Below are 23,325 nucleotides of genomic sequence, written 5' to 3'. Positions count from 1 at the left end.
ATGACCACATTATGCTCCTCCAGTGCCTCTACGCAATTGTTAAGCACCCTGCTCACTTGGTTCCACTCTTACCTATTCATTCATACCTCCAGCAGTGGCTACTCTTCCTGCCCTACACCATTGCCTCTGGGGCCCCCTAAGAATCAACCGCTCCCCCGCCATCTTTCTAATTTATCTGTTGCCCCTGGTGACATCATCCACAGACATGGAGTCACCTTCCACATGTATGCTCACGACACTCAGCTCTGCATCTCCACCACACCACTGTCTCTGTGCTATCAGACAGCTCATCCGACATCCAGTCTTAGATGAGCTGTAACTTCCTCCAGTTAAACACTGGAGCCCAAAGCCAAACTCTGTACCCCTGCCACCAATTGAATTCCCCCTTCCCCAGCCAACGTCTCAAGTTGAACCAGATTGTTCACAACCGTGGCATTTTATTCTAGCCTGAGCTGAGGTTCCGACCCCATAACCTCTCCATCACAAAAACCACCTACTTCCACCTCCATAATATCACTGGCCGCCTCGGCTGCCTCAGCGCATCTGCTGCTGAAACTCTCATCCATGCCTATGTTTCCTCCAAACTCGACTATTTCAATGCTCTTCTGGCCAGCTTCCCATCCTCCACAATGTGAACGTCAGCTCATCTAAAGCACTGATTTCCGTATCCTATCCCGCACCAAATCTCACCGACCCATCACTCCTGTCCTTGCTGATCTACGTGGGATCCCAATACCCCCAACTTTAAAATTCGCATCCTGTTGTTTAAATTCCTCCATGACTTTGTTCCACATCTCTGCAACCTGTTTTCTAGCCTTCCAACCTCTCCAGAACTCTCCATTCCTCCAACTTGAGCTTCCTACACATGCTCTATTTCCTTCGCCCACCACTGGCGGCTGTGTATTCAATCATGTAGGCCCCACTCTCTGGAATTCCCTTCCTATACCGTTCTGCCTCTCCATCTCCCTCTCCCCCTTAAGTCCCTCCTATAACTCACTTCTTTGACCAAGTTTTTGGCTTGGCATCCATTATTGTCTGATTATGTCTCTGTGAAGCACGTTGGGAAGTTTTTCTACGTTAATTGACCTATACCAGTGTAAGTTGCAATTCAGAAATATCTAACCTGGTACCTGGCATATATTTGATTCTCATTTTTGATGCTTCTGAAACACTTAAATGAGTAGATCTAGGTCCATACAACAACTGATTGACTTACCACTCACATTGAACAAACTCAAACAATTCAAACACACAAAACTACTCGACTAGTGTTGGATGTGGTAAGCACAAAGACCCGGTGTTTATACAAAAAAGCAAGGGTTAAACATATAATTATAAAACACATATGATATCTGGAGATGATTGCAAGACTAATCTTAACCAAGAGGCTTAGAAAATTTTGATATAAAACAATGGATAACTGCAAGTTACAGCATGTAACTCACTCTCAGCTATCCATTATTTCACACAAGGTGTTCAGATTATACATAAACAGATACACACACACAATGGAGGTAATTTTAACTCTTCAGGGCGGGTGAGGGTTAAATATAAAAAAACCCAAAAACCCGACCCCAACCCGCCTACTTCCAGTTTTAACGGAGGTGGGGCGCGCGGGGCGGCAACCAATCCGCTCCCAGTAGGCGGGTTGGTCAGTAAAATATTTTAAGGAGGCGACTTCTCTCCATTTTAACTAATGTTTTATTTTTTAACTTCTGCAGGCCAGATTTCCCAGGCCTCGGGAATCCCGGCAGAGGATAGGAGGCGAAAAGGGCCTGATCCATGAGGTAAGTGTCTTTATTGCACTGCTTCCCCATGGCCAACCAAGCTTCCCTTTACCCTCCACGATCGGCCGACAACCAACCACCACCCCCCACCCCCGTGATGTCCAACTCTCCCCCGAGATGTTGGACTTACCTTCGATCCGCTCCCCAGCTACTTTCCAGCCCGACAGCCTAAGCTGGCTGGCTGTAGGGCTGGAAACCGGTTGAAAAAGTTTAAAACAGGTCCTACCACAAAAGTCAGCAGGACCTGCAGGAAACCCTTACTTCCGGGTTTCCCATCTGCAAATCCTGCAAACCCCCCCCCCCCACACCACTCTCTTCCCACCTCGGAGTCATTATCAGGGCCAATGCATCAAAAGTATAGAAGTTTTGGCAATGAGACTAAAATTAAAAGGTATTTGCAATAACTAAACAGAGAATTTGGTGTTGTTTGTGGCAGGTACAGGCTTGGGAGAGGTAATTCAAACTTAAACAAAGGAGTGTGATTAGTTCATTTGTATTTGACTGACAGTTCTCTTTTGAATTTGAGGAGTCGGAGACTCAAAATCCAGCAAGTCCCTGTAACTCTTATCTAGGATATATCTACTGTTTTTATTTTCTTATCCACCTTTGTTCATTGTGGAGTCTGGTTGAAGCATTGTGACATAGGACCAAGTGTATGACTGAGTATTGTGATATTCAACCTGAATTATAACAGCATCAGTAACAGGTCTTAGGATATTAAGCTTGACTTTCCAGAGGGTTCACATATTATTTGAAATGATTATAAAGCAATTATTGTCACAGGCAGCACAAAAAATCTAGAAATGTCCATTAACAGTCTAAATGTTTCCACAAAAAGGAATTCAAAACTGTAGTGAAATTTGTCTTTAAGACAGACTGCCTCATTTAGTCCCAATGCTAAATTTAATGAACTGGGATTTATGAGGCTATCTATATATAAAGATCACCTGAGGTTTGTCACAACAACAGCTGTTAGATCTCACCAGATTATCAAGAGAAGGTCGCTCTTTAAGAACATGACTTTTTCACAATGTTATATATTTTAAGAAAATGGTTTGGACAAATGCATGTATTTAAATACATTAAAAAGAAAACCCTGCACAAAAGTAAATTAAAGAGTTTGTTGCATTTGGGATTATATGCAGTAAGAACAATTTTGTATTCTACCACCATTTGTGTGTTGACAATTTTTAATGAAGACAAAATGTAATGCTGCCATTTTGGAGCTTCAGGACTGGCAACAGTCAAATTGGCTGGGCTGAAAGGGCCAATTCAATATTTTTTTTAGATATCACATGTACATTCTGAGGAATGATGTTTCATTTTATGTATTGAAATGTAATGTATTACTAAGTCAAAGATTCAAAGTGGAAATTTCATTCAATGGAATTATCTTTGACCCTTTTCAGTTTTTAGGCATTCACATATCGCCAAACTAGAATCTGGAAACATCAATGTCCAACAAATTGGAGATAATTATAATTCAAGACTCAAGTACAGAACATTTTGCAATTCACAAATAAACCAAAACAAGTTTTAAAAAAAATTGTGCAGAAATATCACAGCAGATCTTGAAGAATTAATTCAGTCATTAGTTTCCCATCAAGAAATGAATTTGGCCAGATTAAAATGAGCACTTTTCCAACACTGGATATTGTACTAAAACCTGCATTTGTGTGGTGACAGTGGTTAATAAGTTGATGCACAATTGGTTTAGTCTTCATTAGTCTAGATTTCATTTTATTTACTTTTAAATCTAAAAACCTTCTTATTGCCAGTTCTGATTAATTGACAAGGTCTCAAAGCAATAATTTTATGCATTTGCAAAGTTAGCTCTGAACATTGCTTCTATTATTGAGAATTCATTTACAATCTATTAACCCTCATATTGAATTGCATCAATTTTATTCAAATATGATAAATATGTCTCTTTAACCGCTAAATTCAAGGGAATGGTGCATTTGGTCAAACCTAGTTATATTTTTGAAAGGCTTAATAATCCCTACATTTTGGGAAGGAACAGAGTTACTTACTGTCATTAGAACTAGTATCGACATATGACTAACCTATGTATTTGTTTCACGTTATTCATTAATGGAAACATTTAGCACAATATTGAATATCCCGACTAACAATTATTTACTCACATCATTACTGTCCGGGGGTAAGGAAGTGGAAAAAGAGATAGAAACGATTTCCTCACAAATTTATTTATGAAATTACATTTTAAATATTAATGATAAAATTAAAACAAATGGACTTTCTATTGAAATCAGGAATATTTTCACAAGCTGAAGGTCCCCAATCCAGCATAGCGCTCTCAATTATTTATTACAGCTATCAGTAGATCGAAAGGTTACGCAGTTGTGTAGTTGTTCTTGATATTAAAACCGTAGTATGCTTTTACCATGCGTGTAAAGGCCGCTCCACAACAAAACAAAACTAACAGAATTCAGTAATGCAGTGAATGGCAATATTTTATTGCAATCCAGTGAATTGGTTGCTGGCTAACAAAGAGATACCTTGGAGATTCAATCTTCCACAGATAGAGTACCAATGGTACTGGAAATATTGATATAAATAATGGCCCATAAATTGCTCCGAGTGACGAACCAGCAGTGGTCGCCGCTCATTAGATTTAAATTCACCCACTAAGTTACCGCATTCTTTTTGGCGGCAACTTCCTTGAACTGCGGTTTCAAAAAACATCAGCGTTCTTTCCCGGGCTGTGAGGGTGAAAGGATCGCTAAGGCCCCTCAGCCAAATCTGCTTTAAGCAAGCCGCACTGAGAGAACCAGGAAGTGCAACTCACTCACAACCCACGCAAACTAAAAACCCGGATGTGCCCGATAAGGTATTATAAAATGACAGAGAAAGCGAAAGAGAGGGGATAAAATTAAAAGACTCAGACAGAAGGGAAAAGTTAAAAAAAAATTAAAAATTAAAGCACAGTTTTTGGATATTTAAAAAAAAATTAAAATCAGGAGTAATGAGTCTCCACATTTTTAAAAGTTAATTTTTAGACTTACCACGCTGTTAAAACTTAGTTTAGACTTAAAAAACTGAGCGTACCTGCGTGTGGAGGTATTAGTTAGTTTCCAGCTGGGTAGGACAGCAAGTCGGCGCTGGTCCATTGATTCTATTGATTGCAGCTGGCGATGTCCCTTTAAGGCGAAGCTGTCAGATCGCCAGCGAACCAGGAAGAGCAAGTTCCGGATTTCTGCATTTGACTGCACATTGTGCGGTTGCCGGAAGTTGCTCTTCGATTTCGCCACTAATAATGGTGAGTTCTGTTTGGCTCACCGTTATTTTAAAAGCAATTGCCGGCTCAACATCATCAGTGGCGGCATGCAGCCTTGTAAATAAACACTGGTAACAGGACACCCTTCTCACTTCAATATATTGCTGAATTGCCAACTTTTAAAATACATTCACAATGAAGAGTAAGGGAGATACATTTATTGAGACTATCACTGAAATAGTAGCTGAAATGCATTATGTTTTGGAGAATTAACTGAGACAGTTAATGTCACAGTAGACTGCACAATTCTTTCATTTCAAAATGCATCTATTTGCTTTAATGGTCTCCCCTACTTATGAAATTGCTAAGTCATGCTTTAGGCTGTAAATGTTTCCATACTGCATGACTCTCAGTATCGGCGAGTTTCAGCAAAATCAGGAAAACCCTGTGAAATTAATATGTCGCATGAAATCAATGTTAAACATTATAAGATTCACTAGTGAATTGAACAGGATACCTCTGACTTCTTATTTCACTCTCGGGATGTAGGTGTTGCTTGCAAGGCTGGCATTTATTGCCTATCCCTAGTTTGATACAATTGAGTGGCTTGCTAGGCTACTTTATGGAGCAGTTGAGTCAACCACGTGGGACTGGAGTCACAAATAGGCCAAACCAGGTACAAACGGCAGGTTTCCTTCCTTATAAGACATTAATGGACCAGTTTTTTTTTTACAACAACATCCCACCAGCATCATGGTCACATATTGATATCGGATTTTATTTCCTGATTTTTTTTAAAAAACTGAATTCAAATTCTCAAACTGCCATGGTGGGATCTGAACTCACATTCTCGGGATTATTAGTCCAGGCCTCAGGATGACTAATCCAGTAACAGAACAATTACACTGCCGTCACCCTTCATAGGCATGGCACAAACCTGCAGCCTGTGAAAAATTTATAGTCCTACTAATTTGAGTAAAGCTCCGCGGCTATCAGTAGCTCAGCAACTAATTCACTCAAATGCTCATTCATCGGAGGTCCTGGACAGCGAATGCAAAACAAGCCCTTGAATGTGGGTGGAGGGGAGGAAGTGCTGCAACTTAATGTGAACTTGCCCATACCATACAACCACACATTTGGTTGCCAACAGGGGTCATAGGACCACAATCTGGAATGGAAACCTTTGCCAATTCTTCCCTTCCCAAGCCCAGGGATGTAGGTGTCGATTGTAATGCACAACAGTGGCCTGGCTAACTCAGTATAGATGGGGATTGGGGATCAAAGCTGGGAGCTTCCCACTGAATCAGGGCAGCCCAGATGCTTCTCTTATGCCTGTATGTCAAAAGGGTATGTGCTATATATCTAGCACTATGGCTTTCACACCATCTTTTATTAGTATGGGGGGAGAAGACTGCAGAACCAACACAAAAAAAAAATTCTTTTTTTTTAAAAAACAAAAAGCATCTTACTTGATCTCAGGACCAATTTATTTTACTCTCAATGTTCAACCATAGCTAATGACTCACTATCTGCATGACAGTCAGGAAAGTTAATCAATGCTTTGTTCATTAAATTGATCCCTGGTTCAGCATTTTACCACTGCTAATGGCTTTGGTGCTCACTTCCCACAGTCATTGGTAGAGTCTGACTGGGATGAATGCTCGCATCAAACAGGCACACGTGACATTCATCACTGGTCATCAGGCCATACAACCAAGGAGCCAGGCCAGCTTTGCCGTTAAATAGTTTCGGTCCATTAGTTCATCCTCTGAACTGCTGAAAGATGGGGCACATTATATTTAGGGTTGCAAGAAAGTTATCTTTTGACAGAGAGATCAAGGACATAACTAATTGGAAGAATCAGCCCATCAAACTAAGCCCCTTACTCAAGACCTGCAAAACAACCTTTTTCCTCTCTCCTACTCTGGAACCCTTCTTTCCCAGTCGAATCAGGTGCTAACTGAGACAGTGTTCACTGCAGTACTGGAGTGTTTGTGCAGTAAGGAATGTACAGGATAGATGTGTTTTTGCTGGAACCACACATATTGCGTAACAGTCAAATGTTACAGAAGGTTTTCGATTCTGGCCGCAGGCCTTCTGTACAGGCTGGCTGCAAGGATAGCCTGAGGAGTTATCCTGCCCACTGCAAGAATAAAATGGCAATTTGCAGTATTTGATTCCCAGATGCAGGGGAGGAAACCACTTTGCAAAGTGATGCGCCCTGCCCCCACAGGCATTTATACCCATTTAGACTGCAGTGGATTACAGATGTCTGGTTCAAATATTCTTCTGTTTTCTCCTGACTTTCAATTATACTGCTATAGTTACATGGCTATTTAATGTTTATTTCTTTGTATTAGCGTTTCTGTGTCTTGAGGTATGAATTTTTCATATATAATTTTGATATTTCATTGCACGTGTCAAAAGATTCAGAGGCCAATCGGTTCTTTGTGTCTATGCCAGTTCTCTGACAGAGCTGTCTACTAAGTCCCTGTCCCCATACCCTTTAATATTTGTCTTCTTGAAATATTTATCCACTTCCTTTTTAAAAGCTATATGGATTCTGCTTCCACCACTGTTTCCCAACAACACACTGCATAAAAACAATCCTGTAAGCTCTTGCTTCATTCCTTTGGTAGTTATTTTAAATATATCCCTTCTAATTACCAACTCCCTGACCAGTGGAAACAATTTCTCCCGTACTTACCCGATTCAACCAGTTATAATTATGAACTCCTCTATCAAATGTCCTTTGAACCTTCTTTGTTTTGATGGAGAGTCCAAGTTTCTCCAGTTTCTACTCACAACGAAACCCTCTCATCCTTGCTAGTGACTCTCTTCTGCACTCTCTCCATTGCTTTAAAATCCTTCGTAAATAGGATCCCTAAAAACGGTCTAACCAATGATTTGTATAGGGCTGGCATTGCCTCATTGCTTTTGTATTCAATGCCCCTATTTACAAAACCTAGAATTCCCATATACTTATTTAATAAAACAGCTCCTACTTTTAAAGATTTATGTGTGGAATTCTTAAGTTTCTATTCCTTTTAAAGTGTTATCATTTAATATACATTTTCTCTCATTCTTCCTTCCGAAGGACATCAGCTCACATTTCTCCACATTAAATTTCATCTGACATCGATCTGCTCAAGCTACAAATCTATCCAAGTCCTCCTGACATCCTTATTGTCCTCTTCAGAGTTAATCACTACTTTTTGTTGTCTCTAAATTTAGATATTGTGCCTCTTATACCCAAGTCCACATCTATATTTTAAGATATAGATTTATTTGAGAAGAGCTACCTTTATGAGGAGCATCAGCATAGAGTCCATGATAGGATAGAGAATATACATGATATAATTATACAGGCTTGTAGAGCTGAATTGCCTTTTCTGATTCCATAGCTTATGTACAACAGCCAGCATTCATGATCCACAGCTATATTATCCATAGATGGGAGAAGGGAATTGTGCCCTTTGAAAACTGCTATCACTATTCAGCACTCACAGGGTTAATTTGATACAAGTTCCCATCCTCTGAAATTTCATTAAAATCAGTGAACTCAACTGAAGACAGAAGTACAATCTAAACATTTTGATTGTCCTTTAGTTTGAAGCTCCAACACCTTTACAGCTCCATTGATATAGCACTACATTGCTTTGATTCCTCCCAAAGTTATAATAGTCTCTCAAAAAGCATTATAAATCTTAGATTCAAATTCCCTGGTCTGTTATGAAGCCTTTGTAAGAGCTTCATCGAGTTTCGGTAATGGTGGTTGGTAGGAGACTCCATACAAGCACAATAAACAAGGCTTGAAATTCACTGTCGTGTCCTCTCAATCGCACTCTGCTTGATGAAAGCAGCAACAGATCAATAAAGTGCATTTGTGGTTAATAAGGATATTTATGAGCTAGCTGCTGCTCATGAATTGGGGTCCGATAGAGAAATGATTGCCTTGCATTTCCAAACTATGTCAGTCTGTTTTTATGTTTTAATTATACTATATTTTCATGTAGTAAGCATACTGTTGTTTTTTTTACATTATGACATGGGAATTCTAATATTGCGGAAAGCATATATAGTCACTTAACTTCTATTCACCATCTGTGAGTTTTCATACATAATGTCCTTTAAAACAGAACAAAATCTAAGATATGAAGTTGATAGTTTTAATTGCTTTTCTTGACTTGAATGACAAATACCTGGGACCTGATGGCCGACATTCTAAGGTTTTTTTTTAAAAAGAGATGGCTGCAGAAATAGTGGATGCATTGGTTTTGATCTTCCAGAATTCCCTAGATTCTGGAATGGTCCCTGTGGATTGGAAGACAGTAAATGTAACCCCACCAATCAAGAAAGGAGGGAGAGAAAACTGGGAACTATAGGCCAGTTAGCCTGACATCAGTAGTTGGGAAAATCTATTATTAAGGACATAGCAACAGGGCACTTAGCAAATCATAATACAATTTGGCAGAGTCAACACGGTTTTATGAAAGGGAAATTGTGTTTGACAAATCTATTAGAATTTTTTGAAGGTGTAACTAACAGGGTAGATAAGGGGGAACCACTGGATGTAGTATATTTGGATTTTCAAAAGGCATTAAATACGGTGCCACACAAGAGGTTGTTACGCAAGATATGGGCTCATGGGATTGGGGGCAATAAATTAGCACGGATTGAGGATTGGTTAACGGACATAAAAGAGAGTAGGAATAAACGGGTCATTTTTGGGTTGGCAGGTTGTAACTAGCAGAGTGCTGCAAGGATCAGCGCTTGGGCCTCAGCTGTTTACAATATATATCAATGACTTAGATGAGAGGACCGAGTGCAATGTATCCAAGTTTGCTGATGGTACAAAGCTAGGTTGGAAAGTAAGCTGGGAGGAGGACGCAAAGAGGCCGCAAAGGGATATAGACAGGTTAAGTTAATGGGTGAGAAGTTGGCAGATGGAGCATAATGTGGGGAAATGTGAAATTATTCACTTTGCTAGGAAGAATAGAAAAGTAGAATATTTTTTATAAGGTAAGAGATTAAGAAATGTTGGTAGTCAGAGGGATTTGGAAGTTAACATGCAGGTACAGAAAGCAATTAGGATGGCAAATGTTATATTAGCCTTTATTGCAAGGGGGTTGGAGTATAAGAGTAAGGAGGTCTTGCTGTAATTATGTAGAGCTCTGTTGAGACCACACCTGGAGTAGTGTACACAGTTTTGGTCTCCTTACCTAAGGAAGGATTTACTTCCCTTAGAAGGGATGCAACAAAGGTTCACTAGATTGATTCCTGGGATGAGAAGGTTCTCCTATGAGGACAGAATGAGTGGAATGGGCCTATATTCTCTGGATTCAGTAGAATGAGAGGTGATCTCATTGAAACCTATAAAATTCTTAGAGAGCTTGGCAGGGTAGATGCTGAGGCTGTTTCCCCTGGCTCGCAAGTCCAGAACTAGGGGTCGTGGTCTCAAGATAAAGGGTCGGCCATTTAGGACTGAGATGGGGAAACATTTCTTCACTGAGGGTTGTGAATCCTTGGAATTCTCTACCCCGGAGGGCTGTAGACGCGCAGTCGTTGGGTATATTCAAGACCGAGGTCGATAGATTTTTGGACACTAAGGGAATCAAGGGATATGGGGGTAGGACAAGAAAGAGGAGTTGAGGTAGATCAGCATGATCTTATTGAATGGCGGAGCAGGCTCGAGGGGCTGCATGGCCTACTCCTGCTCCTAATTTTTATGTTCTTAACACCTAAATCGCTCCTAAAGCACTGAACAGTAGTAACCTGTAGGATTAAATTCACCTTTCTTCACGTGAGTGGCTCTTGTTGCTAACATGGTATTGGGAGACAGCCAGGTTACTTCCATATTGTGGGGGAATAAAGGAAATTGGGGAAGTACCATGTTATCAATCTTGTATAGAGGTAGAATATGGTATTTGGACAAATTTTGGAACAGGCATTTGCCAGCCCTCTAGGCTGGGAATAAGATTGCACAAGAGCAATATAAAATGGGAAAAAAAATAGATTTAAAACAAGACTGATGATTGTGGTTGCTTGATCAGCATTTGGCATTGTTATATCATTTCACAGGACAAAAAATTGCATATGACATCTCCTGAGCTCCACCTCGAAAATAAATTTCACGATTTCACAGCTCACTGTCTCTTTGGAAGTTGACAAATCTGTCATGGAACAATTTCAACATGACACTACAAAATAGCATCATTAGTGGAGTGTCACATCGGTGGTCACTGACTTCAGGGCTGTACATGATTTTATATTCAGGGTCATTTGAGTTGCCAGTTTTTTCGGGCTGTGTCAGCTTTTCTGAAGCTGATCAAGGTTTGGTAGTTTTTAAAAAAAATCACTGGCATGTCTAATTCTCATCTGGATAAAGATGTCTTGGTGACCTAATTAAGCAAGCACGTAGTGCTCAGATCAGAACAAGAAAGAGCCAAAAAACTCAAAGCAATTAATTTGACAGGAAAATAATGTAACAAAAGGAACCGTTTCATCATTGAAACTTAATTCCCTTTAAATACACATTGTCTTTTAATGATAATGTATTGATTATACTATATTTAGCTTGACAAAGAACTATATCTAAGTGTAGGGGGTCGGCAAACATTGTTCTGTTTAAGAAATGCACAGATGTTAAAAACAATGGGGCCAGTTTACCTGGCCTCCTCTCTGCTCAGTTCTGACAGCAAAAGCACACATGAAGTGCGCTGCTCCTGTCTATGCTCAGGAGTCCGGTATTTCCTGCCTGGACAATTAACATGGCTTAAGGACACAAGCCCATCCCAGGTTGGTTCTTGCTACTGGAAAACAGGTGCAAGTTTCAGCACAGCTGCAGGCCTCCAGGATAGGGGCCCTGGAGGGTCCCAAGTGCCTGCAAAATCTTGGCTGCCTCAGAACAGGGGCGCCCAGTGACTGTAGCCATAGGAAACTGAGTGAGGCTCAGAATGCCTCCCTCCTGTTTTATTTGCATGCCTGTTATAGGCCTGTGCCTAAATCCATCCCCTGGACAACGCCTGGAAATCCCTGGGCAAAATAAAGAGAGCAGAGATCCACCCAAATGGGCCAGTCAATTTTTCCTGCCCTTAGCAGTCAAGGAAGTGGACGTTCCCTGGGAGCAAAGATCATGGAAATTTGAGCCAGCAAGTTGTTAGTGCACACCCTTCCAGTAATTTCTTCCACTTCATCTTTAAATTACACCAGGTAGGGTTGTGCCCAACTGTTCTATGAACAAAGCCAAAAACATTCAACCTCAAAGAGGAACTTCATTTTTTATGATGTACATTAAAGGAACATTCCTCTAATCTTTTTAAACTGTCATTACAGGTGTTAAATTTGGCTCACGACTTTATTTTTCCTTCATACATTGCATTCTGAGGGGGGGGGGGTGTATCATGGTAACTGGCCAGAGCTCCCAAAAGAAAATGCAGTGTTGCAAGCTGGATCTCTGCATACAGAGCAGCATTTGTTTCAGAACACTTGACTGAAGACTTTCTGGATAAAGTAAATGATTTTCATTTCCAATTTGCTCCCCCTCCCCCAAAGACAGTGATTCATGCTTGGGCACAGCTTCCTTCATTCATAGTGAAATACTGACAAAAATTGCAAGGGTTTTCCCTCATTTCTTGTGGAGAAATTGCAGGATATTGTATGTATGTAATGGTACACTCTTGCTAAATCTGTTAAATTTTTTTAAAAATTGTTTATATGTTTGTCATGGTGGCATAGAGGCACTATTTTTCCCCAGTTCACAGAAGTATTCTTCTACTCTTCTCTGAAAGACTGCCAGATCACTCAAGGTTAAACACAAGATTATCAAGAGCCCACCTCAACCTCTCGCGGAAATTCCACGGATTACTATATCCTCCTTTTAGAGGAGTTTTTGCTTTATAGTTTTCCCAAAATTTGGACTGTAGATTTGGCTTGAATTCTGGTCAGCAAACATGTATATTTTTTCTTCCTAAATCACTAGCCAGGATATCAGTCCTCCAGGTGTCTAAAGAGGCAGACAAGCTTTACTCTCTTTGAAGATTTGTTTCAATGGAAGGCAAAGACACTTTCGACAATCACCATTCAAGGGTGCCAAAACAAGACCAAGAATTTCCAGGTGTGCACCAGAGTACTTAGTTCTAAACCAAGGTTCTAGAACAAAAATAAAATGTTCCAGTGTGGGAAATTTTCAATATTGTAATTGGATACCACTGAAGCTGTAAGTCAGAATCAGCCAAATCAATATAGGCTTAATTTTTTTCCCCTCACTGATCGAGCAACAGCAGAACACTGCTTCTAATGGCCCAAATACTGAGCATTAGGCTGGAGCTACAATTTTGGTGCAGCATGGGACTGGGGAAGATTATATAGCCCTTGTGATTGCAGTGAGTAAAAATTTTAAGGGAAACATCTCTCTAATTTCCCCATTTGGTCAGTGAGCCTGTTTTATTGCACAAGGAGAACAAATCAATGAGGAAGAATGCAAAGCTCCAGAAAATAGCATTAACCAGTTCAAGACTGCAATTCTGGACATTCTACTTTATAATTAACTATTTAGCACTAATACAGACTAAGTAGTGTCTGGTATATGTTATGATAAAATATATAATTTAAAAATAATACATCCTTTAAGGGTTAACTTGCAACCTTGTAATCACTCCATACCATCAGTAAACAGCAATTGTGAGAGACTTACAATTGGTGATGTCTGGAGGTGCATACCCATCATTCATATACATGCTGGTAGGCTTTGCGACCTTCAAGTACACCACTTCTGCTGTGTTTTTTAAAGCAGTCACTGCATCTTCATGGGTAACTTCATCTAGGCTGGCTGTGTTAACCTGAATTACACAAAAGGCAACACAAAAATAATGAATACATAACCTGGAAATCCATAGGTGGATATTTGATATGTGATTCATGAGATCGATACATTCATATGCAGGCAGTGTAGTTGAATACTTGATAGTAAAGACAGTTCAATGGCATATGCCAAGTAAATGGAAGTCAGCTAATATATAAGTAATTAATAGCATACAAAATGGCTATTTGCTTTTAATGCATAACAAATCCTTGCCAACTCTAATTTATGATTCAATCAGCTCAGCATTAAAAATAGAAAATAAATTTAACAACCTTAATCTACTAGCTTATTCGAACACCAAGGATGCTGATTACTAGAATTTGAAAAATCTGAAGAGAGTCAGAGAAAAAAAAAAACACACCATAAGCTAGCCCATGACCTCTGCAGCTTTTGGCCTTCTTATTCTCCCCTCCCAAAAATCAACAATTGCTCTTTAGCTGTATGGGCAGACAATCTAGTATCTCAATTGCCATCAATATGGCTTGCCAAGTCAATCCACCAGAAGTTGTACTGGATCGATATAAGGACGCTTACCACCGAACGCATGCGCGAGAAAGATTAAAGTTTAGATGGGACAGTGAATTACCTACAACAGATTTTGAAAATATTTGGGTAGGGAAACAAAAACATCACTAAAGCAGTATTCACCATCAGCTTCATAAAACGCCAATTCTAATTAAGTTGCTGAATTTTCAGAGGTTTAACGCAGATTCTATTTGCGGAAGTAATTGGAAAGTGTAGTCGCAACATTTGGGAGGTGAAAGTTCTGTTGTTTCCAATAGGTGGTGTTGGTTATGGAATCCATATTTCAGGAGAGGGGAAAGCAAAGTACTGGCACAGAAATGGAAATCATCAGTAATATAACTGAGACCAATGAAGGTCAGCTTTCTTTTTATTGCTTCCAGTCTTTTTTGGCAAGTTCTTAGCTAGCATCCGTAGATAAATGGGCCCATTATACAATGAGCTTCACATAACATATTGGAAATTTAAAAAAAATCTTCACTGAAAAACATCAAAGCACACTTACGTAACATGAAGCAGTAAATTGGATGGTCAGAATCCTCATAAATTAGAGGTCTATATATCTTGTGGGAATAAGTGGTCACCATAGTTGCCAGCAGTGTAGTGCGACAAAAACTACTGCAATGCTAAAAACATCCAGGTAGCAATGACCAAATGTAACTTGACCGACAAGATGCTCATTGTGGTCTCTTGAAGGAAAGAATGTTTGATACACTGATATTTAGCGTCATCTGAATATTAACTGTTCAATTAAAAATCCTCAATTTTTTTTTATATAATCATAGCTATTCTGATCAACAGTTTGCAAGTTTTGTAGTTTACAAAACAGAGGTGCAAGAGTATAATCCATAGCAGGAGGAACCTACATTTACTAAATTCTCAGATGGAAGGAAATGGAATGTAAAAGTTCCAGCTGGTAGCGACTTAGAATAATGGTACTGGTCTGCCATGCTCAACATTCAGGACCAGAAAGGAAATGGATCTCCATTCACTTATTGGCAGCCAGCTGGAGATGGACCTGCTGGGCAAGTCACCTAAAATTATCTTTTCCATTAGAAGATGCAAAATGCATGTGCTTAGCAGGTGTCAGAGCAACGTCCATTGTCCCTGTAGTCTACACATCTGTTTAAACAGCCTGAGTTGGTACAGACATGTCACAGTTTTACAGACCGTGTAAATTTAGTCCGTCTTATCAAATTCTGCAAAAAAGATTTACTAACCTATTGGCAAGAGCATTACAAAGTACACTTGGAACTTACTGCCAGAATCTTGTCCCCTATCTGTAGCCGGCCATCTTTATGCGCTGCTCCTCCTTCAATAATTTTGGTTACGTAGATGCTGTTATCGCCTGGAATGTGCTGGTTTCCAACACCTCCAGCTATACTGAACCCAAGACCTTTTTTTGAAAGAGAGGGGGAAAAAAGAGAGACATTGAGACAGGGTACCATTCATATTTCAATTCAACTGAAAGTCTTGATGGGGGAGGAGGGGAACTACTCTCACAGTAATGGGACACTTATCAACCCAACACAGCATAAAACTCTGATTCCCAATGCGATCCATATCCAATGATATATTCCATCAATGCAACATTTTCAGTGGAGTAGAGTCCAATGGGTTTGCAGATATGTATCATCTGCTCACCAGCTTTAATTTTTACTTTCACTGGCACCAATTTTTCACTCCAATGTTACTGCTAAATACACAGTGTCCTCGAACACGTTCTTTGGGAGCTAAGTATTGCCTGATGATGAGGTGTGTTAATATCCCAAGGTGCAATATGAAAAATCTAGCAGCCAAGATCCTGCAACCTTTAAAATAGAAGTATAATAGATGGCAAACCAAAGCTTTTACTGGGAATCAGCACAGGGAGCTAAGAGAGAGTATGCCGTATTTTCAGTTGTTTGCTATTGCAAAAAAATAATTGAGACAAGAAAATCAGTCATAAATAAGAAGTTATTAGGAACAAGAATTTGGACAAAGTTCTACAGGTCAAAATTCAGGTTCTGTGAAGCCAAAGCCCATACCTGAAGGGTATGGGGTGTAAATTGAAATAGCAAGATTCGTACTAGTGTTTCTTGATGTGAGTGAAACCAGATTAATTTCATGTATGCTGAGCAATTCTAATTTACATACCAGATCAGATTCATTTGTCAATAGCACCAAGACTGTCCTCACCTTCAGCCAGATTACCAGTGATTAAATGACAAGTCATTGCGTTGCTCAATGAACTACCAAGCGCCAAACATATCAGCCACCACAAAGCCATGTCAGATTTTTGATGGTAGTTCTACACGAAACAGAAGTGGCCACAGAAAGGGAAGCTGCAACTAATCCTATGAGTTCAAACTGCTCACCTAGAAACAGTGTAACTGGCATAGAGTAGTGAATTATCCAAAAATACAGGATTTTGTCACAACAATGTACAGAACCAGAAAAGACTTTAATAGAGCTGGCTGTTCCCAAAAGCCAACTCTCAATCACCCATTTCATAGAAAATTTAAGGGAGAATTAGATCGATTTTGAGGAAATGGTTAAAAGTTATATCTATATATCTCTATGCACTTTCCCATAAAATATTAACAGCTTTTTACCATATATATTAATGACTTGGATGAAGGAATAAGTGTTGTATATCCAAATTTGCAAATGGCACAGTAAACTCTGTGTATGGGAAGAGGAAGTTTCAAAAGGATACAGACAGACTAATCTATGGCAGATGGAATTCAATGTGGGGAAGTGTGAGGTACCCACTGGGTCTGAGAAAGACAAATCAAAATATTTTCTAAATAGTTGAGAAACTAGTAACTGTGGAGCAGCAAAGGGATTTAGGGGTCAGTGTATACAAATCACTAAAAGCTAGTACACTGGTACAAAAATTAATCAAAAATGCTAATTTATCTCAAGGGGGTCGGAATACAAAAGTGAGGAAATGATGCTTCGGTTGCACAGAGCATTGGTCAGACCCCATCTGGAGTACTGCGTTCAATTTTGGCCACTGAACCTCAGGAAGGACATACTGGGTAAAATCATGAGGACAGGTTGCATAAACTTGGCTTGAATTTCTTTGAGTTTAGACGGTTGAGGGGTGATCTAATTGAGGTGTTTAAAAAAAAAAAAATTTGACATGCAATATAGAGAGAAACTATTTCCTCTGGTGGGGGAATCCAGAACAAGAGGGCATAATCTTAAAATTAGAACTAGGCCATTCAGGAATGAAATCAGGATGCACTTTTTCACACCAAAGGATAGTGCAAATCTGGAACTCACTGCCCAAAAAGGCTAATGGATGCTAGGTCAATTGAAATTTACAAGACTGAGATCGACAGATTTTTGCTGGGCAAGGGTATCGAGGGATATGGAACAAGGGTGTGTAAATGGTGTTGAGGTACAGATAAGCCATGATCTAAATGAATGGCCAACTCGCCCATGTCCCCCAGTTTGAGAATTTATGGCAATCTCAAATATGTTATCAGGGTTCAACTTACCGTATACTTTAAGGATTTGGAATACTTGATCAATATCTTCCCTGAGCCTTCACATCTCCTGAGAAAACAAACCCAGGCTCTCCTCATAACTCAGATGTATTAAACTAGGTATCAGTTTGGTTGACAGTTCTGCACAGTCTCAAACGGCTGACTCTCCTTTTGTTGTATGCAACCAGAATTGTACTCAGCAATTCTGTCGAGCACAATGTCTTGTATGGACTCGTCACTTCCTTCTGGGATTTGTACTGTATTACTCTGGCCATACATCCCATAATGCCTGGGTGTGGAAGATTTTTGGAGGGCGGAGAGAAAGACCATAGCGAGCGCAGAAAGAGAACATTGCCATATTTATCTAATTTATAAACAATGACAGAATCTTTCAGACTTTAAAATGTGCAATCTGTGACAAGGATGCAAAAACAGTTTTTTTTTGTACTTCGATGTAGAACCTACCTTTTGGCCCTTTAACAAGTTTTATCTCTAAGATCTTTTCTGTGACTGGTTTCCTTCTCCGCACATATAATCTCACAATCGATCCAGCCTCTTTTAAAGCTTCAACTGCTTTACTATGTGTTACTTCCCTTACATCTACATCATTTACCCGAAGGATGCAGTCATTCACCCTAGAATAAAAAAAATGACATTCAAACAAGCTTCAAGCTGAACAGCGTTGCAGTTTTTTAAAAATTAGGTTGTTCATGAAAAATGTAAAGGAAAAATAATGATAGAAAATTTGTTTAAAAAAATTCCCTCATGTCTCTGTGTCCTATTTTTTGACTCTGCACCCTTGTTTTATGGTTTTCTTTAATCTTTCCCCCCCTCCCCCCTCACTTGTTTTGCTCTTCTATTTTCCTTGTCTTATGCAACATTGCTGGTAGCAGAGTTTTGGATGATCTCAAGTTTATGGAAGGTGGAAGATGAAAGGCCGACCAGGAGAGCATTGGGAGAGTTTACCAAATTAAGTGACAGTTAAAGGAAATGTCTATATATGCAACACTTTTAACATTGACATAATAGATTAGGTGATGCAAAACATGGATACAGCTGGAGGGAACTGTAAAAATGACAGCAGACTCTCAAAATTAACCCGAATGGATATTTAAGACCATAGGCCAGTAGAATGTGTGCTGGGCCACTGAACAGTAGGTTCAGGGGGTGAAATTGGTCTTCGCCAGTAGCAAATCAGCAGCCTATTTTTACACCACGTCAGATTTTCTTTTCCACTGACTACTGCTGAAGACCAATTTCACCTCATCAGAGTCCTCCAGTCCCCTTGAGATAAAGTTCCAACAGCCTCAAGTGCTAATAAACTCTGCATGTGAGCTTCTATATAGAGCTTCAAAGGACTAAATTGTTCTGGAGTGTGTTCAGCTTTGTCACTGGTATTCTGTATGGAATTTTTGGATCAATGTATTTTCTTACACCATCATTAGATTTCAAATTTTGATGAATACCAATACTAAATAAACAATTTTAAAGATGCTACATAAAACTTAATTGGTGACTATGTCAAATATAAAAGACCACAATAACTTTAAAAGTGCATAAACTAAGCAGATTGCAGCTGATTTCCTCCCTTCTTGCTCATTTGTAAACTGACTCCTATATCCCCAGGCAGTACATGGCAGAATGATGGATACAGTAGGCTTAATACTGACACTGTCATTTGAGTTAATTTGGAGTGAAGCAGACTAATTGGGTGAAGATGTGCCACATATCATTCTAGGAAACAATCTCCAGAGGGATGAGGAAACATTATGAACATTTTATGCAAAAATGTACCACCCTGCAGTAGAAACTCGAGGGACCATATGGTCTACTCCTGCTCCTATTTGTCATGTTCTTAAACCCTTTAAAATTTTATTAGGATGATCTGGAATGACAAGCAGGTAATGTACACATATTGCACCAACTGTAAATCCTCACATGCTGAGCTGTGAACCTAAGTCATAGGATCTAAGGGATACAATAATAATGCTTTCTCAAAGTGAGAGAGAAAATGTTAGGAGATAGATTTGCGATACTCTTGCATGAAATTCAAACAGCTGCCTCAAAAGCACCAGCAGAGGTCGAGACGTATATTTAATTTGAAACACTTCAGATTTCGTGATGGACACATCATTTTCTATTACATCAGTGCAATTTGTTCCAGATTTTGAGATAGATCCAATCAGGTAGGAAGGAGTTCAGAGGGGTAGAAGAGGGTATGAGTAAGGAGCGTATGGTCAAGGCAGATAGAGTCGCAAACAGCATTCATTTTTTACAATAATTTCTTCTCTGAATTTTATTCAGTTACAAGTTCCTAGCCCAATAGCTAGAAATGACCTATCCACACATTAGATTTTTTTCTTCTTCCACGACTTCACACATTTCTTTAAGCAGTCCTAACTGCTACTGATATTTTGCTATTAACATATCCAAAGGTAAAAGGAGGGGTGGAGGGGGAAGACACACACACACACACACACACGGGAGGGGAGGAGGGGCTGGGGAAGAGGGATGCACTTCTATTTAAAAGAAAGATTTTTTAAAAATAGCTTTAATTGACCCAGCATCCACAGCCTTTTGGGGTAGAGTGTTCCAGATTTCTAATACCCTTCACATGAAGAAGTGTTTCCTGATTTCACTCCTGAATGGCCAAGCTCTAATTTTATTATACCCTCTTGTTCTGGATTCCCCGACCAGAGGAATCAGATTCTCTTTACCGACCCTAACGAATCCTTTTTATCATTTTAAACAACTCGATCAGATCATCCCTCAATCTCCTAAACAAAAAGGAATACAAACTGTCTTCATAATTTAACCTTTTAAACCCCAATAACATTCTGATGAATCTGCACTGCACTCCCTCAAAGGCCAGTATATCCTTCCTGAGACGTGGGGTGCGGTGTCCAGAACTGAATGCGGTATTTCTGATGGGGTCTGACCAAGGCTCGATACAATTTAAGCAGAACTTCCAACCCTTTGTATTCCAGTCCCCTTGAGATAAAGATCAACATTCCATTAGCCTTTTTGATTGCTTTTTGTACCTGGCCACTAGGTTCTAGTGATTTGTGTACACGGGCACCTAAACCTCTTTGGTCCTCCACAGTTCCTAGTTTCTCACTATATGGAAAATAAATCTTTCTATTTCCATTTATCTTTCTTATAAAAGCAAAACAATCTGAAAATGCTGTGTCTCAGCTCCTTCTAAGAACCTACATGCTCCTCAATGTCTCAGAACTTCTTAGCTGACCTGTCAATCTCACACAGCCAAGGTTCTGATGTGCAGTCTGACTTATCAAGGCAAAGGTCCCGGCAGATTGGAAAACTGCTAATGTAACACCCTTATTTAAAAAGGGTAGTAGGCAGAAGGCTGGAAATTATAGACCAGTTAGCCTAACATCTGTGGTGGGTAAAATTTTGGAGTCTATTATTAAGGAGACAGTAGCGGAACATTTGGATAAACATAATTTAATAGGACAAAGTCAGCATGGCTTTACGAAGGGGAAGTCATGTCTGACAAATTTGCTTGAGTTCTTTGAGGACATAACGTACAGGGTGGATAAAGGGGAACCAGTGGACGTAGTGCATTTAGACTTCCAGAAGGCATTCGACAAGGTGCCACATAAAAGATTATTGCTCAAGATAAAGAATCACTGGATTGGGGGTAATATTCTGGCATGGGTGGAGGATTGGTTATCTAACAGGAAGCAGAGAGTTGGGATAAATGGCTCATTCTCGGACTGGCAACCAGTAGCCAGTGGTGTTCCACAGGGGTCGGTGCTGGGTCCCCAACTCTTTACAATCTATATTAACGATTTGGAGGAGGGGACCGAGTGTAACATATCAAAGTTTGCAGATGATACAAAGATGGGAGGGAAGGTAGAGAGTGAGGAGGACATAAAAAACCTACAAGGGGATATAGACAGGCTGGGTGAGTGGGCGGAGATTTGGCAGATGCAATACAATATTGGAAAATGTGAGGTTATGCACTTTGGCAGGAAAAATCAGAGAGCAAGTTATTATCTTAATGGCAAGAGACTGGAAAGTACTGCAGTACAAAGGGATCTGGGGGTCCTAGTGCAAGAAAATCAAAAAGTTAGTTTGCAGGTGCAGCAGGTGATCAAGAAGGCCAACGGAATGTTGGCGTTTATTGCTAGGGGGATAGAATATAAAAACAGGGAGGTATTGCTGCAGTTATATAAGGTATTGGTGAGACCGCACCTGGAATACTGCATACAGTTTTGGTGTCCATACTTAAGAAAAGACATACTTGCTCTCGAGGCAGTACAAAGAAGGTTCACTCAGTTAATCCCGGGGATGAGGGGGTGGACATATGAGGAGAGGTGGAGTAGATTGGGACTCTACCCATTGGAGTTCAGAAGAATGAGAGGCGATCTTATTGAAACATATAAGATTGTGAAGGGGCTTGATCGGGTGGATGCGGTGAGGATGTTCCCAAGGATGGGTGAAACTAGAACGAGGGGGCATAATCTTAGAATAAGGGGCTGCTCCTTCAAAACTGAGATGAGGGGAAACTTCTTCACTCAGAGGGTGGTAGGTCTGTGGAATTTGCTGCCCCAGGAAGCTGTGGAAGCTACATCATTGAATAAATTTAAAACAGAAATAGACAGTTTCCTAGAAGTAAAGGGAATTCGGGGTTACGGAGAGCGGGCAGGAAATTGGACATGAATTTAGATTTGAGGTTAGGATCAGATCAGCCATGATCTTATTAAATGGCAGAGCAGGCTCGAAGGGCCGGTTGGCCTACTCCTGCTCCTATTTCTTATGTTCCTATGTTCTTATCACTGACCCCAGCATTCATTTCAAGAATTCAAAGCAATTACATCTTCCTGCCTCAAAGGAACACATAGATACATCTTATTTTACAACATTCCTACTCTTATAAAACAGCACATATTCAGATTTCCCACGAGCAACACCGCACACACTCACTCTTCCTCTGGCGCTGCTCACAGTAAGTCAGACAACAGGCTGTTTTATACAAACAGGAGTGCTATATTGTGCAATACACAATGCATTATTCTGCAGCCGGTGGCTCTATGTCCCATTGAGGGCACAAACAGAGCTTCTGGTCAATTAGAGTTTCATTGTTCAATGAGAGAACTATGCAGATGAGGTCAGAGTTTAATTGGTCTTCAGACTGCAAGTTAGAACGCAGCATAGAATATGATTGGGAAGGCTATTTTCAAGACATGGGCTGCAGAAATTCAGACTCTTGTGCTGAGGTATATTTTATTGGCGATAGTTTTTCTTTGTACATTCCAAATGACTGGCTTCCAATAAAAGGTATTTTAATAATTTGCATTTGCCAGGATGAGCAGGAAATGCACATACAGAAATAGCTTTTTTAAAAAAAATTATGTCCTCCCTGCTTTTAGTAACTGCTGGAATTGGTTACAACCTCAGTTTATACATTTT

The 23,325-nt window shown here is 39.9% G+C and overlaps 1 protein-coding gene across 4 annotated transcripts in view; it reads right to left on the bottom strand.

Moving 5' to 3' along the window:
- Positions 1–23,325, bottom strand: part of LOC137331368 (disks large homolog 1) — a 371,837-nt gene that overhangs the window by 104,174 nt on the left and 244,338 nt on the right. For all 4 annotated transcript variants that reach the window (XM_067995121.1, XM_067995123.1, XM_067995124.1 and 1 more), the window contains exons 9-11: positions 18,355–18,524; positions 15,673–15,809; positions 13,724–13,868 (exon numbers count right to left, since the gene is read on the bottom strand). In XM_067995121.1, coding sequence (XP_067851222.1) covers positions 13,724–13,868; positions 15,673–15,809; positions 18,355–18,524 — 452 coding nt within the window. The remainder of the gene's footprint in view (positions 1–13,723; positions 13,869–15,672; positions 15,810–18,354; positions 18,525–23,325) is intronic.

The sequence above is a fragment of the Heptranchias perlo genome, chromosome 13 (genome assembly GCF_035084215.1).
Source record: "Heptranchias perlo isolate sHepPer1 chromosome 13, sHepPer1.hap1, whole genome shotgun sequence".
In the NCBI taxonomy this organism is placed as follows: domain Eukaryota; kingdom Metazoa; phylum Chordata; class Chondrichthyes; order Hexanchiformes; family Hexanchidae; genus Heptranchias; species Heptranchias perlo.
The sequence above is the reverse complement of the archived record's forward strand: the minus strand, read 5'-3'. Positions and strand labels throughout refer to the sequence as shown.